Source organism: Amblyomma maculatum, chromosome 3 (genome assembly GCF_055883805.1).
Source record: "Amblyomma maculatum isolate TAMU_Amacu chromosome 3, ASM5588380v1, whole genome shotgun sequence".
Lineage (NCBI taxonomy): Eukaryota > Metazoa > Arthropoda > Arachnida > Ixodida > Ixodidae > Amblyomma > Amblyomma maculatum.
Window position 1 is genome coordinate 102,321,917 of NC_139346.1, and position 16,688 is coordinate 102,338,604.

The 16,688-nt window shown below is 44.4% G+C and overlaps 1 protein-coding gene across 1 annotated transcript in view; it reads left to right on the forward strand.

Annotated features, from left to right (window-relative positions):
• The first annotated feature begins 1,166 nt into the window (after window positions 1-1,166).
• The window catches only part of LOC146195440 (putative sodium-dependent multivitamin transporter), a 115,732-nt gene continuing 100,210 nt past the window's right edge, over window positions 1,167-16,688 (forward strand). The window contains exons 1-3 of the mRNA XM_084596798.1: window positions 1,167-1,365; window positions 2,356-2,421; window positions 9,126-9,177. Of these exons, the coding sequence (XP_084452924.1) occupies window positions 1,177-1,365; window positions 2,356-2,421; window positions 9,126-9,177 (307 nt within the window). The 5' untranslated portion in view covers window positions 1,167-1,176. The remainder of the gene's footprint in view (window positions 1,366-2,355; window positions 2,422-9,125; window positions 9,178-16,688) is intronic.

Below are 16,688 nucleotides of genomic sequence, written 5' to 3' on the forward strand. Positions count from 1 at the left end.
AATTTTTTTGGAAACTTCAACTATAAAAAGCGAGGCCAAGATTGTAAAGCATAAGAACAATTATTATTGTCATTCTAGAAATAACACCAGAAGAAGCCCTTCTTTCGACGTTTTTTTCTCTACTCCACTGTAATATCTACTGGTTTCCATCACTGGTTACGCATTCTGGAAGTTGCTCCTCCTAAAGTATTCTCTCTTCGTGTTCGCCGCATATGCCAATAGAACATTTTTTCAGAGCACAAAAATTTCCCCTAGACATGTGCAACCTACGCTATATTCCTTTGCTCCTTCTCTTTTTTACACTTTATTTAATCCCTTTTCATTTACTGTCGCTCTGTTCACGCCCCAGAAAAACCTCCCTAAAATCACTTCAATGCATTTCCTACCCTGTTGTACACGAACGTCCTTCGGTTCTTTATCCCTACCCAACCCTTGTTGTCCTCTAAAGATAATATTCCAAGTTTCCTTAAACATTTATTTCGCCACGTCCAGAACTTCCCAGTAATTCACCTCCAACTGCATTTTTGATCCGGCAGGTTTGGAATCCTAAATATTTTACAATAACACATGCAAACAGCGAGCATACATTCGTCGTGAACGAGGTTTTTCTGCAAAAGTATGGGTGTGATTTGCGGTCCAACCCCGACGCCACCCTTGTTAGCTAGAAGGGAGCCTTTAAGTTGCAGCTCAAAAACCAAATTTTTTTGCAGAGAACATGGCAGTCACGAATTTTACGTGCATGCTACGTGATGGCTGCTACCAAGTGCGGGCTCACAAATATAGTGGCGTAATGGAAGGAGTACTGCGTAATGGAAGAAGTGCTACACAACGGTTTTGTTCTGTGACAGCCTTCTTTCTCTTACAAGCTTGAAATCAGTACTATGGACAACACACATGAATTCCTGCTGCGTGTGGCCCTGATTAGACCGCAAATGTTCTCTTCGCCTCCTGCTGTCTCCAGTTGGTACAATGATAATGCTTTGAAGTTTCAAAATTTCCAGCAAAGTTCGCAAAGGAACAAAGTGCATAACACAAGTCAGAATATCTTCAAGTGGCGTCCTCTGAAGCTTGTTTCTTGATATGTCATAAATTACTGCTTTGCAGGCGGTGCCTGGCCGAAGTGGCAAAGAAAGCGCGGAGCTAGATGCGTTCCTGGGCGGCCGCACCCTTCCACCCATGGCCCTGGCCGTCTCCATCCTAGCGTCAGCAGTCAATGGAATGCACATAGTGCCCATGGTTGGATACTTCTATGCCTACGGTTCCCCCATCTTCTTTATGAATGCGTGGAATATTGCGGGCGCAATATTTTCCGCATTCACCTTGGTGCCTCTTTTTTACCGACTGCGGATTTCGACTGTTTTCCAGGTATTAAATACTTAGCAGAGATACTAGCATGTGTATCGTAGTAACCGTCGGATGAGCATCTAGCTCATTTAGTTCTCTTAGTTTGCACGTTAGTATTTTCAAGACGAGAAAATATGCGTGGGACGTTTTATTCGCAGAGCTGAAAGCCATTGCGAAAACGTGCACGGAATCTTACGGCTCACCTCCTTTGTGTGTGACAGCCCGAGCGACATAAAAATCAATTGAAAGTGAATATTGTAATATGCAGACGTGTTTTAGAAACTTTAGGGTTCTTAGATTAATGAAGACATTATGAAACAGCACTCCCTGTCTGATACAACCTTTCGTATCAAATTATAATGGAACATTCTACACAATCCTAAATATCTAAAGCCCTGAGCAGGAAGACTCCTAATTTCTAGAAGCAGCAAATTTTATTATTACAGTAACTTGCAGATCATCAAAACACCCATTTCAGCATCTTGAACTTGGACAGCGATGTATGTGGTATACTTTTGTAAAATTTTGTGTTTGGAACTTTTTTTATATTAGCATAAAAATTATGAGCTATGTTCATATAACTACGTTGTTCTTCTCAAATAATAAAGTGTTTCAAACTGTGATGGTGAATTCAGCAATATTTTTAGACTGTCAGCGCCTGCACTCCTGACAGTGCACTTTGTGGGGAGCTTTCTACGAATGTAGTATAAGAAGTGCTTAGAGAGCATTTTCAAGTTGGATGCCACCAAAACTAACATTTTCACAATCTTAATTAGGGACAATTTATTAAGACTGTCTCGGCTGCTAGCTTCAGCCATATTTTAATACATAGCCAGGCTTGTGTTCTTGCCGACCGGGTTGCATTCTTTGGCGCGGAAGGCGTTTCATGTGTTTGCTGTGTATTGTAGTCATTCACGAAGGGCAAACTAAGGCCGACCACGTGGCAGCAGTGTTTACATGACAGCATGATGTAAGTAATAATATATGTGGCTCTCTGTCGGTTACTTTCAGTACCTCCGCCTTCGCTTCGACAACAAAGTCGGAATTACAGCTTGCGTCATTTACTTCATCCTCACTGTAAGTTATAAATATTTTGGTGACAATGGCGGCTGAATCAGCTTGACCACTACTTTTTCATGCCTTTGCTTGCTTGGGATGCTAATTTATGCAAAGCATATCGTTTCCTTATTTCCATCCACACTCTAAGAACGGATAGCCAATTGCAACGTTACAGGTACGTGTTTCGAAGAAGCATTAAATAGAAAAAAAATGCAATAATTTATTCCGCAAGGTGGCCAATGGGAGCTAGTCTATTACGTATGAAAGTATACTCGATCGCAGAGAACGGGGACCTGATAGGGAGCTCGACTACACCTGGATAAGTTATAATGGAATGCTGTTCGTACTGCTGTATTAAACGTCCGCAACCCACATCTCGACATCCACTATGTTCTCAGGCATCCAAAACCTCTCAGTCTAGGTGTTTCCATTCAAATAGAGGGAATCTGCCTCACCAGTTATCCGCAACTAGTTTCGATATCGTGTGTGGCCTGTATTTCCTCTCTCTTCATTTGCTAGGTTACGAGTGAAAACATATACTTTTGAAGCATAAAACGAAACTCGTTTACACTAGTGGCAATATAAGTGGTATCAAAGGTCAAGGTAAGGGCTTCTTATCTTTCTGTTTTGTACAACAGCCATAATCTATAATGTACACAAGATGGCTTTACCTGACCTTCCCCGACTAGCAGGCAAAGCTGGCGACAAGGATACCTAAAGTCTGGACCAAACTTTATGTGAAGGCAATCATAAGGTTATTTGACTAAGTCCTTTCGGTGGTGCTCGGTCTCTGTCAGTGGGCATCAGGCCACGATGACCAGTGCTTGGGGCGGTGGCAGGACAGCGGAGATTCGCACTAAGTTTGATAAAACAGGCACAAAACGGTGTCTAAAGGCCTAACAGAAGACAAAAATCCACCGGAGGTCTCAGCCGCGGTACGAAGGAGCCACCACTTCATTCAAGCTTATTAGCCCTCATTTTCTAAACATTGGCTGTCACACAGTGTTTTGGTTGTATGTACTTACTTTCTAAGCCTGGGTTCCCGCAATCTCGGTCGCGGTTTCAATCGGAGATATATGCTATTGTGATACTGAAACCCGGCGGCTAGTTGTTCCTGAAATTTCCTGAGCAATAAAGTTCGGGTAATGTAGCAAATCGGACAAAAACTTTTTAGCGGCCATGCTTTTCCAAGCCAACATGTATTAAGCATTAAGCAAGTGGTGCGACGTATCGGCAATAAAGCGCGTTTCATACGCTCTAGATTGCCCCGTCGTAGTGGGGAGATCATCACAACACCCATTTCAGCATCTTGAACTTGGACGGCGATATAGGTGGTATGCTCTTGCAAAATTTTGTGTTCGGAACTTTTTACATAATACAACTTATGTATTACAATTTTTATATATAATATAATATATAATATATAATACACCATACAATTTTACTACCAAAAAACATTGACGAAGCCAAGCTTCAACAAGTTACCGCTTAAAGACCAATATCCATGACGAACACATGAGATCTTCATAAAAATTCTAGCTAAAAGGCTTCAAATTATAATGAAAGAATTAGTAGGACCGCATCAGACCTGCGGCATTAAAGGCCGAACCATATTTATATATCTATATATATATATATATATATATATATATATATATATACAGCGCGTTGCACATTAGAGGCGCGATGTAGAATGCTTCTCCCAGCTAAACCGTGGAATCCTCACCGTTCAAATTTTGCACAGAAAGGGCATTTTGTAGCTACTATTTTTTAATACCAAATTTGTTCGGGGAACTTGCCTGATTCGATCAAAAGAAGTAAGATGTTTCCACCTTGTGCGGCGGCGAAGACGCCACACGAGCCGCTGCCCCAGCGATGGTACTGGTGGCGCCACCTCATGCTGCTTACAACAACTCTGGAGCAGAAAAAGAGCGGGCGAATGTTTTGGCAGAAGATTTGAGTTGTATATGTATATAATATATATATATATATATATATATATATATATATATATATATATATATATATATATATACACACACATATATATATATATATTTGCTGGAGTGTTGCGACGAGCGTTGCCATGCTCCAGCTTGCCCTAGAGAAAGCCTTGCCGCATGATGTCCTGTTATTAGATTTAGAGCATGGAAATGTGGGCTCAGTTATTTGCAAAGGAGTCGCAATGGCGTACTGAGGGTGCTCGACGCGCTTGATAGTAAATAAGAGGGTGGGTGAGCGCATACAAGTGCAACGCTCTGTACGTTAAGGCTCTTCCTTGTCGCCATTGCTTTCCTTCTTGTATATTGACCCATTTTATCTGAGCATTATCCAGAGCAGCTGTGTCCGAGGTTTTCGTTTGCATGAAGCAGAGGTCCGCATACTCGCGTATGCTGATGACATTGCCGTCTTCTGTACCGACTACGAAAGCACTCGCAGTGTTGTCGAATTGGTGAAGGACTTTTGTTCTTTGAGTGGTAGCGCTGTGAACTGGAATAAGTGTCTGGGTTTTTGGCATGGAACGTGGCTCACAACCCCTGCGAATTTCGTGAACATGCCTTGGGTAACAACCCCAGTGAAGTATTTAGGAGCGCCACTGGAAAACTACCGAGACAGTGAGTCATATTGGAACCAGCAGGTTTTACAAATACGTGAGAAGGCCGACAGCCTAAAAGAATTCAGTTGGTCTATGATTGCACGTTATACGATTTGCAATTTATGTTTTGTTACCAAGATATGGTACGTGTTACAAATACTGCGTTGTCTCGTGTGAATGTGCAGATATTTCACTGTGTGTTCGGAATTTTTGTGTGGGGAAGTACTTGGGAGTACACCCACCGAACCAGCTTGTTTCGTCGCGTTTTCTCTGGAGGAGTTGGTTTGGCGCATTTGTATTTGTGCCAAGTTGGCAACCGTTTATGTTTTTCGTGATACTAAAGACCCATTTTTACGACCTGTGTGTCAGGTTAGATTGAACAAAGTACTTCCCAATTTTTTCGTAAGTTCAGCGAGCATGCAAGGGAGGATTTTCGAAATCCTTAAAGAAGTGTACAAGTCATGTCATGCATTGCAAGCCCGTTTTCGTTTGAATATTTATCAACTGTGACGAGAAAGAAACCTTACAAGTACTTGTGCGATGTCTTTGTCCCAATCCCATTGTACAGATCGTTGTACTGTGCAGGTCCATGGAAGCCAGTCGTTCAATGAGTAAAAATAATGGCTGTACCAGGGGGAGCAAGAACTTCAACGCTTCCCCCGTTCTTTACAGCATGCTCAATTTTCTCCGCGTTATACTTCCTTATATCGGCCACCTTGCGCTTATTGAATAGCTTTGATATCTCGGCGAATTCTATCTGGTCTGTTGGATTGAAGCTTTAACACATTAGCGTTTCTTAATCATTTCTTTAATCTCCTTAGACAGCTTACGGGTATCCTCTCTAACTATCCTTCCGCCTACTTCTACAGTATACTCAGTAATGATATCTCTGAAATTATTGTTCATTGCTTCTAGGGTAATGTCGCCATCCCCGGTTATAGCTGAATATCTATTCTGCAGCGCGATCCTGAACTCTTCTGCCCTCCCCCTCACCGCTAATTCGTTGATGGATTTCTTTCTTACTAATCTGTTGCGTTCTTTCTTCAGATTTAGGTTAATTCGGGACCTCAGCATCCTGTGGGTACTGCATCGCAATCTGCCCGTTACCCCTACATCTTGCATAATGGCGGGGGTTGAACAGAGTATGAAGTCATTTCATTTTAGTCTCCCCGTTAGGACGTTTCCATGTCTATTTCCGGTTCTTCCGTTTGCTGAAGAAGGTATTCATGATCCTTAAGTTATTGCGCTCTGCAGACTCAACTAGTAACTCGCCCCTGCTATTCCTAGAACCAATGCCATAGTCACCTACTCCCTGGTCTCCAGTCTGCTTTTTCCCCACCTTGGCATTGAAGTCTCGCATTAGTACAGTATACTGCGTCTTTACTTTTCGCATTGCCGATTCTACATCTTCGTGGAAGCGTTCAGCTGCTTGGTCATCATAACTATATGTAGGTGCACAGGCCTGGACAACGTATAGTTTATACCAGTTATTCAGCCTAATTACGATGCCTGCCACCCTGTCATTAATACTACAAAATTCATCTCTTTTACCCGCTATATACTTAATGACAAGGAAACCTACTCCTAGTTGTTGCCTCTCAGGTAAACCTCGACAACACAGTATATGCCCATCCTTAAGTACAGTATAAGCCTCATTCGGCCTCCTAACCTCACTAAGCCCTATGACATCCTATTTCATACCCTCTAGTTCCTCTAACAGGCACTGCTAAACTGGCTTCACTAGCAAGCGTTCTAGCGGTAAACGTTGCCAGGGTCAGTTTCCAATGGCGGCCTGTCCAGCGGAGCCAGGAATTCTTAGCACCCCCTGCTGCGTCACAGGTCCGACCGCCGCCGTGGTCAGTTGTTCCGCAGCCGCTGGTGACTGAGGGCAGGAGTTTTATGGAACTAATCATAAAAATGCCTTATGATGAACCTAACATATTTGGAGGTAAAGGTGCGATCTTTCAACCTTCTGAAACGTGTACGATGTGAGTTTTTGTTCACGGTGTACGCACCATGTAAAAATATTCATGAGATAGTCTTGCGCTCTCTTAATTATTTTTGCCCGAGATTTCCTGTCTGCCCCTTAAGCCAGCATTTTATCTTGCGACTGCGTCGTCCACATGAAAGACAACGATCTGCTTTCTGATGCTGCCGAGCCTTAACATCACCTGCTTGCCAATGCTGATTAAGTTTTACCGCATAGATGCACCCCTATCGCGCTTCCTTCTACTGACATTGAAAAACGGCAGCGTTAGTCGCGCCTTCTGATCGCCATCTTAAGTTGTGAATCCCCTTACCGCATAGTTGTGTTCTGTTTCAGCACAGAAGAGCACTTGTCGCTGCTTCAATACCTCCGCTGAACACATTGTACGGTCCATAGAGATCTGTTTTCCTTGTATGCTGCACATTCAGCCTGTCATCCTACCCATACTTACCACGCCCTCTTTCTCACTAGCACCTTCTACCGATGTCCACCTGTGTTCTCACCTGAACCGCCAATCTCGACATTCGTGCATCCCACTGCCATGCATTCCAGAAACTACTTCGTAAACAGCAAACCTCTTCTGATATGACTTCGACGGTCATGGGCCGAACCAGTGCTGCACAGCACCGCCTCATTACCGAAAGCACTTCTACTAATAATGTCAATCATAATTTCCGACGGGACGTTATTCGGCCCTCAGCTAGCACCTGATAATCCCAGATGGTATTGGTAAAAAAGTACGGCACCGTGCGATTCTATGTTTATTACCGTGCCCTCAGTAATATCGCTCGACTAGTCGTTTACCCTTTGTCACGCAATTATGCTTCCCTAGGCTGTCTTCAGGGAGCCGAATATTTCTCGGCCCTGGACCTGCGATCCGGTTACTGGTAGGCTCCGATGCATGAAGCCGACCAATAAAAAGCTGCATTCGTTACTCCCGGCGGGCTTTACGAATTCAGTGTCATCTATTTTGGACTCTGAAATGACAACGCGATATTTTAGAGCATCATTGACACTGTTTTAGAGGGCTTAAATGAAAAAACCTGCTTATGATACTTCAGCTACATCGATATCTGCTCTCCATCTTTTTCTGATCATTTATACCGCCTTAATCAAGTACTAACGTTCCTACCCTCCACCGGGCTTGAACTGAAAAAGTGTAATTTTGCCAAGAAAACAGTCAAGGTTTTTGACCACCTCGTTAACCGCGACAGCATTAGAACCGATCCTGACCAGCTTACTGCAGTTTTGAATTTTGATCGCTCTCAGCGGAAAAAGTATCTCTACAGCTTCCTTCGCCTACTATACTCATACTTTCCTTCATCCGCAATTTCGCTATTATTGAAGCTCCACTTTACCGGCTTCTTACCGACCGTTCTGTTTTAATTTGGTCCAAAGACTGTGAAGAAAGCATTTCAAACACTCAAGAGTGCGCTCACTTCAGATATCGTCCTTGCTCACTTTGACAACACCCCTACCACATTTCCTCCTTGTACTGTCTGCGCCCTCGGTATTGGTGCTGTACCTATGCAGTGTGATACTGCTTCTCCGCTTAATGTAATTTGCTTGCCAGTTGTACCGTGGCACCTGCGGTACGAAATTGCATCATCACCGAGCAGGAGTACCTAGCCGTCATTCTGGCCGTTCAGAAATTCCACCCCTACCTCTAGGGCTGCCATTTCACGGTCGTTACCAATCACCCCGTTCTGTGCTGAATACCTACCGTCAAAAATGTGACTGGACGCCTCAGCCATTGTATTATGCGTTTAAAGGAATGCACCTTCCATGTAACCTACAGATTAGGTTGTAAACATTTTGACACTGATGCTCTTTCGCATTGCCCGCTTCCGGAGTGGTCGAGTACTGATTCTAGGGGACTTACTTCGTGTACCACCGACACCGTACTGTCGTTATGAGTGTCGACATCACTGCTGCAGCTTCTGCCACTGCTCCAAATATGCACGCTCTTGTGTTAAATGAACGAGCTGCTCCATACTCTCATTCTGTAAATGACCGTCTTACCGGTGCTTCCAAATGCAAATTGCAAATTCCGTATTTCTGATAAATGTTCTGATAAATGCTGCAGCACTACCAAGTCCCCTTTGCTGATTCAATAATTTTTCGCGCTTTTTTTTTCAGCAAACCCTTGGGGCTGTTGGAATCTACAGCGCTGCTCTTGCAATTTCAACAAGTATGTATTCGCAGTATTAGTATCGACGAGTATTTCTTTACATATTTTTGCCCCTAGTGTCGATTGTGTGTCGAGATCTAAATGTGCACCGCAATGCGTTCGTTGAGGAACTCCATGTAGAATGGCATTAGTCATCCAAAACACTATCTTGAACACGCAGTAAACATAAACGCACCTACAGTGTATATATTTAGCTACTACAGTATCTAAAAAAACCACCATGATTACAAAGTCCTATTTTACCTAATCTTTACGAATAAGCTGCTAGGCCTAAGCATCCATGTCTGTTTTGGGTAACAAGTGTTCGATTTCTATCCGCCCTACTGTCTCAAAGCGACGCTTGAGTAGGCAGCATTTAGCCAGTTGACAATCTAATGCTGTAAGATCACACAACCACCGACAAATCAGTGCCCGGTCGTGTCATCTGTCATCTGCATGCACCACAAGCACCCTTTTCACTTTTCTACCACAACGCCTACACCAGAATATCAGTGTAACGTGGCCTTTGAAGGGCAACTCTAGCAGTTTTCCCATGTTCGAAGTTATCAATGAAATTTGTATCAAATGTTCTCAATGTTAAGGTTGTGTGTGCCAAGCAGCCCAATTCAGTACGCTTTACTTTTCTGGCAAATTCATTTTCGAGAAAGCACTCTGGGACTCGAGAGTTGCTCTGCCAAATAGGAAATGCTTACGGCTAACACTGTTTGATGACGTCACAGTTTTGAAGGAGCGTCGAGCAGACGATGGCGACAGGCAGCTACCTTACTGGATGCGGCTCGGTTGGTCGTGGGGTCTCCTCTATAGAATTGTGTTCGCAGACTATCTAGGCGAACATGATCTTAAACAATCCCTCTGGGACGGGGCAGTGGGCGGCGTCGGCAGCGATGTTCAAAAGCGGCACTTTTCCATCCCCAAGCCACAACATGCAAGAGGGTGTCCCAGCCTCCCCCCCCCCCCTCTGTGATTCAAAATGTGTGATCTCCCAGCCTTATCACGAAATCTCTGAAAACTTCGTATGTAATGCTTGCTGGGGATTTCAACCTGCCAGACGTAAAATGACCCTTATATGAGGCAGTGCTGTGCAACTCATCTTTGCGTACAACTTTTCTTGCAATGGTGAATACCCACTCACTGTTGCAATCTGCTGAAATGCCAACACGTGTTGGACCCACTAGTGCCAGTTTCCTTGATTTGATCTTGTTAAAACAGACGCTTGGGCAAGTTGGTAATCCATTGAGGGTAAACAGCGCAAAAAAGACGAGGACGAACGAAGTACACAAACGAGCGCTGACTTTAAACTCGCTTTATTGCTTCGTTCGTCCTCGTCTTTTTTTGCGCTGTTTACCCTCAATTTGATCTTGTGCAATTACAGTAGCAGCATACGAGGAATATCTCATCACGACTTGTTCTTGTTAACATATCTATAACTCCCACGCGCCACTATGTTAAGACTCCACAAAAAAAAATATTTATGAAGAAGGGGATCATGTCTCCGCATCACACGAACTGAGCGTGTTTTACCCGATTACGGTCACTTAGCTTGTGCTTTGACGGGAATGCAATATAACGCGTACTAAAAACAAAATTACTATCGTTGATTGACGGCTACATTCCATCGCGGCTCATTACCGCCAAACGTCGAAATGATTAACACTCGATGACAAAACCCATTCGGGTACTAAAAGTAAAAGAAACTGTTTATTTCGTCGCCAATGTCAATCTCGCGATCGTGGCTTATACAGTAAAAATGGAAACAAATCAGCAAATGTATAACAAAAGATGGTCGTGAAGCTCAAAGTGCCTATTTGTTTATTCTAAAGAAAAACATATTAAGGGTAACTCAAAAGAATTCTGGAAGTACGTAAAAAGTAAGTTAAACAATAAGGGAGCCATTCCTGACAACTTGTATGGTGCCGACTACGCGGCTGATATTACAACGATGGCAGAAACATATCTTTATTTTTAGTCTGCCATTACGCAATCGGAAGCAGCAATTTCTGGTTTTGAGAGCACCAGCAGTCTACCGCAAATCATCATCATCGTCATTAGCCTGACTATACCCACTTCAGGGCGAAGGCCTCTCCTATATTTCTCCACTTTACCCGGTTCTGTGCTAGCTGCATCCACTTGATAGATATTTAATTTAAATGTATTGGTACATTTGAAAACTGCTGCAATGCCCCTTAAGGTCATTAATAAACACAAGAAAAAGAAGCGGGTTCAAATTGAACCTTGCGGGATGCCAGACAAAACATTTAGGTACGATGACGATACGCCATCTAGAACCACTCGCTGTCTTTTGCCTCGTAGATAAGCTTCAGTCTACCTCGTAAATTACCCAGGTGCGTTAAGTACAGAGAGCTTCTATAGCAACGACGTGTGTGTTACTGAATCAGCAGCCCTGCGGAAATCCAAAAATATACTCTACTTGCTTACCAACGTTAATTGAAGAAGGATTGTTGGGTGTAAATTCTATAGCAGCGTGTCACATAAAACCCCTGCTCTGAAACCATGTTGCCTTGTGGCGAAGAATGTAATAATATTAAGACGACTCAAAAGGTTGATGTAAATGATGTGCTCTAAAGTTTTGCGACACACGCTAGTCAGGAAAATCGCTCTATGGTTAGAAGTTATATTTTCATTGCTCTTGTTGATGGGTATAATATTTCCACACTTCCAATTAGAAGGAAGCGCATTTGTTGAAGGGATTCCATGGAAAGAACCGTTAAGTGGCAACAGAAGTGTAACAGTTCTTCAGGATGAAGTTGAAGACATGATCTAGACCAGAGGCAGAGCAAACTAATATCCTGTTCTGAAAATTAAATATCTATAGTTTGCGTTGTTGTTGTAGAAGCTCTCTGTACTTAACGCACCTGGTTAATTTACGAGATAGACTGAAGCTTATCTACGAGGCAGAAGACAGCGAGTGGTTCTAGATGGCGTATCGTCATCACACCTAAATGTTTTGTCTGGCGTCCCGCAGGGTTCAATTTGAACCCACTCTTTTTCTTGTGTTTATTAAGACCTTAAGGGACACTGCAGCAGTTTTCAAATGTACCAGTACCATAGGTTTTTGAAGTAGAATATTTGTTGATCATGCCTGTAAACTTCCTTTTTCGATTATGCATAAAACACCTGCGCAATCGTCGACTGAAAGCGCACAATTCAAATTTCCCGCGCCCCGCGCGACTGCTACAGAGGAGAAAAGCGAAGGAAAAAACCTCGCTTCTCCGTATGTCGTGACGTCACCGTGAGGAGCCCGAGGCATTTAAAGCCAATGGAGGGGGTTTTCGGCGTGCGTTGTTCCTCGTTTTGCGTGCGTTGCGGACGTACAAAATACGTCAATTTGTGTTTGTGCACCTGATACAACACAGCTCGGCGTGTGTTCGGATGCACGAACAGCTTGGACGCGACGATGTATCTTCCATTCTATTAAAAGCTCGTGGTGCAATGCGGCGTTGCTGACAAGAGAGATAAATTCAAGCCGACCAAAGGAAAAATTACATTTTCGTAACTGACTACGTGCTGTTTGTTCCTAATGCGATTTCTATAGGGCTTGACAAAAAAAAAAAAAAAACATTACTGAACCATGAAGCGGTTCCTTCTGTTTTCTTGTAGAAAACAGTCGGGACAGTCATCTGCGATCTATTCATGGACTGCAGTTTCATGATGGGACGGTCAGACAGCATCGGCGCACGGTTGTATTTGCGTGTCTCGTTTTTTTTTTTTCTTTTTTTTTTTTTTTAACGCAAATACTTCGCGCAACGGCTTTTGAGCTAAAAATGAACAACTCATCAGTAGCACGCGCTGATGCTTTTTGCGAACTAGCGGATTATTGAGAAGAGCCCACTGCTGTGTCGAAACTAGGTTGTGAAAGACTGCGAGATCTTTTCGAGTAGGGCACGTGCCTGATATGTCCGTGGAACCCTTACGGGAGCATTATTAGAAGATAAGGAGTGTACCCCTCTGCTGGGCATAGGCGCATTCAGGTAAGGAGTGCAAAGAGCGAGGTTTCCTTCGGTGCGTCCAAGCAATCAATCATCGAAGTTGTTCCTACTTGGCCTTTCAATTTTGCACCAGTTGCTGCCTCGTCATTTTACATAGTCCTGTCTTGTTTGTGGATGCACATTAAGTTGGAAATGAAAACGACGAAGCTCTTGTAAGAAAACACATTTCGGAACAAGGTTTTCTCATGAAGGTGTGGCTGGGGAGGAGCTGCAGCTTAGCTTTCAACATACGTCAGCCGTCAATTCACTAAACGTGTATTGTGACAATACGATAAAAAGGAAAATCTTTCAACGTCTGCTAAATGTCTTATCACTCAAGCAGCATTCTGCGCGTATTTGACCTGGTCTCCAGCATAATGGCCCCGTGAATGCCTCGTATGCATTGCAGAGCTCCGCAACCGCGCTTCGCTTATTGTTCATTTTTCTGGTGGCAGCTTTGTACTGTTTCACCCTTTCTATAAAATCCTCCGCTTCTCCAAGGTAACACGACTGGCATTCAAAGCTCGATTTGGTACACCAAGCTTTGGCCTCATTTTTCACAACAATGACCTTTCGGGCGGGGTGAGAGGCCTGAGATGGAGATAGTCGGCTAGGGCATTGTTCGCTGCCCTTCCATCCCAGGAATATGCGGGACGAGGTTTCGCTGAGGGCCATGCGGTTTCTGCTAATAATGACACACACTACTTTTCAAAGTGCCTCCCTGTAGCCAAAGCAAGTTTCCATGCCAAATCTACGCTTCCCACAACGGAAGTTCTGCATCGTTTGTGAGCGTATCTGATACGGATACATGCGGTAAACATTCCGATGGTCATTCGTGTGGAATTGGCATGCCATAATGACGTTCACGAAGCCGCAGAGAGCAGCAATCAGCACAGCGCAGCGAAGGAGCCGCATCGGCAGCTTCCCCGGTCCTCAGAATGTCGTCACGCGACGTCTTGGCCAATCACCGGCGGCGACCTGACCCGCGGTGAGCCCCGTCGCGCGGGCTGCGTATTTCTGCTGAAAAAAAAAATGCTATTTCTGCGTTTTTCTGCCTAACTTTAATCTGATATTTGCGTTCGCAGCATGAAACACTATGTCTCTCTGCTGAAAACCCAGTTTTATGCAAAAAGTGCTGCAGTGTGTCTTTAGGGAAATTGTTACTACCGGCGTCAGGTTATACGCTGAGTATTGCCGTATCTATCGTTACGTTGGCAGTGAAATTGATCAGAACTGCTTGCAGGACGATTTACACTCTGTCTTATCGTGATGTAGGATGTGGAACGTGAAGCTTAATATATCGATGTGCAATATGTCAATGTTCGCAAATAAAAATCGGCCTTTATTTAAACATCTCAACAGAAATTAAAGAGCATTGCAGAATCTGCATTGGAGTAATCCGAAAGCACGTATTCTGCTGTTGGTTGCTTCTGGTTGGGTCTAGTTGCTAATTCACTACTTGTTTAGCCATGTACTTTCAAATTGCGCGTCAATCCCTTTTTTGACTCTACTTTCGGTTGCGTGGCGTCACATCCTCTACGTCACATTATTCACTTCTTGTTTACCAATTTTGGTCCTTGGTACTTTCAAATTGTGCGCCAAATCCTTTCTTATGCTCTGTATCGGCTCTACTTCCGGTGCGTGATGACAAATCCTCTACGTCATATTATTTCACTTCTTGTTTACCCATTTTAGTCTTTGGCACTTTCAAATTGCGGGAACCCCTCCCTATGCTCTTTTTCGGCTCGACTTCCGGTTGCGTGATATCACATCTTTGACGTCACCCTAACTGACTGCCTTAATTAACTACTTTAGTCTTTGCTACTTTAATATTGTGCGTCAATCTCTTCCTAGGCCCTTTTTTGCTTCCAGTTCAGATTGCGCGACGTCACATCTTAACGTCACCTTAATTGACTGATTTAATTAACTACTTTATTATTTGATACATTCAAATGTAGCCCCAAGCCATTGGCTAATCAGACAATTTTCGCCTTTGCTTTTTGATTTTACTCTAAATAATTACCTCATTACCTTTTTGGTCTAAATATCTTTTCCGACACATTTCGTCACCCTCTATCTATTGATACCATTCATTAACCTCTACCACTCATTTAATTACAACTGCTGCGGACACGTTTTTGCTGACGCGATCTTCGGACGCGTTCTGCGGGCGCCGTCTGAGGACGGAAATTTGAGAACATAGCGAAGTAATGCTTTCGAATTAATACCTTTTCCTTTGTCTGTTGTGCCCGAGCTCAAGTATCTAGCTATTTTTTTTCTTTTCGAGCAAGATGGCACGCAACGCTCAAGTAGAGTTCTGAAGGCTCCGCCTTCTAGAAAACGGGTCCGCGAGCGATGGTCTCGCCCGACGAGTGAAAAACGAAGTCTTTCTTAAAAACACCGGTTTATTTCGGAGCAACAGAAAAGTATAAAATAGAAAAGAAACAGCATTGGTCACAACTGCGCTGGAAACATGCCTTCGAAGTGCGCGACAATGGACTATACAGAATAAAACGGAACATGGGTCAGGGCTTCACCGCGACAACACAAAGCACACTGCGGCGCGGATAGGGCGAGTAATAGGGCCAAAGCGTTGATGACGGTACAAACGCATTGCTACTCGCGTGGCAGCACTCACGCTAAACTCCTGAGGCTTCTTGTAGGCACCGCTTTCGTCTTCGCCTCGCAGGACTCCGCTCCGTCGTCCGTGTACATCCCGCCGGCTTGGGACGCTGCCACGCCGCCCTTCTCTGGCCGGCCGCCCGGCGAAAAAGCCCCGAGCCATACTTCGGACGCGCTTATCTACCCTCTGTCTCGCACCGATAACATGTCGACCCTGCTCCGGGCAGCTCGCTCATGCGTACTCGCGCTGCCCGGGCGGACACCAACACAAACAGAAAAAAGCGCGCGCGGTTTGAAACGCTAAAAGGGGCTGTGAGGCCCCACACTCTCCCCCTCTCGAGACGGGACACCTCCCGAGGTGTAAAACAAAAATAACGCACGATAAGGACGGAACTGGTACTGCTGCTGGCAGGGCGCATGTTTGGAGGTATCCACTGAGCGTGGGTACCCGTAGTGCCTGGTAGGTCAAGTGGTTTTATGTGGCTAGTGGACGGCCGTGGTAAGCTCGGAGATCGGCCACGTTGACTGGTCCGGCTTCTCGACCACCCAGCACATGGTGAATAAAGTAGGAAAGCCGAGACGCGCACTTTGTTATCGTGTAAGGGCCAGTCCATCGTGGAGCGAGAGAAGCAGCAAACCCTTTTGCTGCATCACTTAGTGGGTGCGTGCGGCGAAGGACTTTGTCGCCGACTGTAAACTCCAAAGGTCGCCTTCCCTTGTTGTACTGGTTACAGTGTTCCAGGCGGGCAAGGCCCAAGTTTTCCCTTGCCTCCTTCAGAGTCTCGGCCAAGCGGCTGGAAAGATCATGCGCAAATTTAGAATGGCTAAGACCCGGTAAATCAGAGCCATTCAGAACATGCTCAATAGGGAACCTGAGCTCACGACCAAGGAGAATGGCCGCTG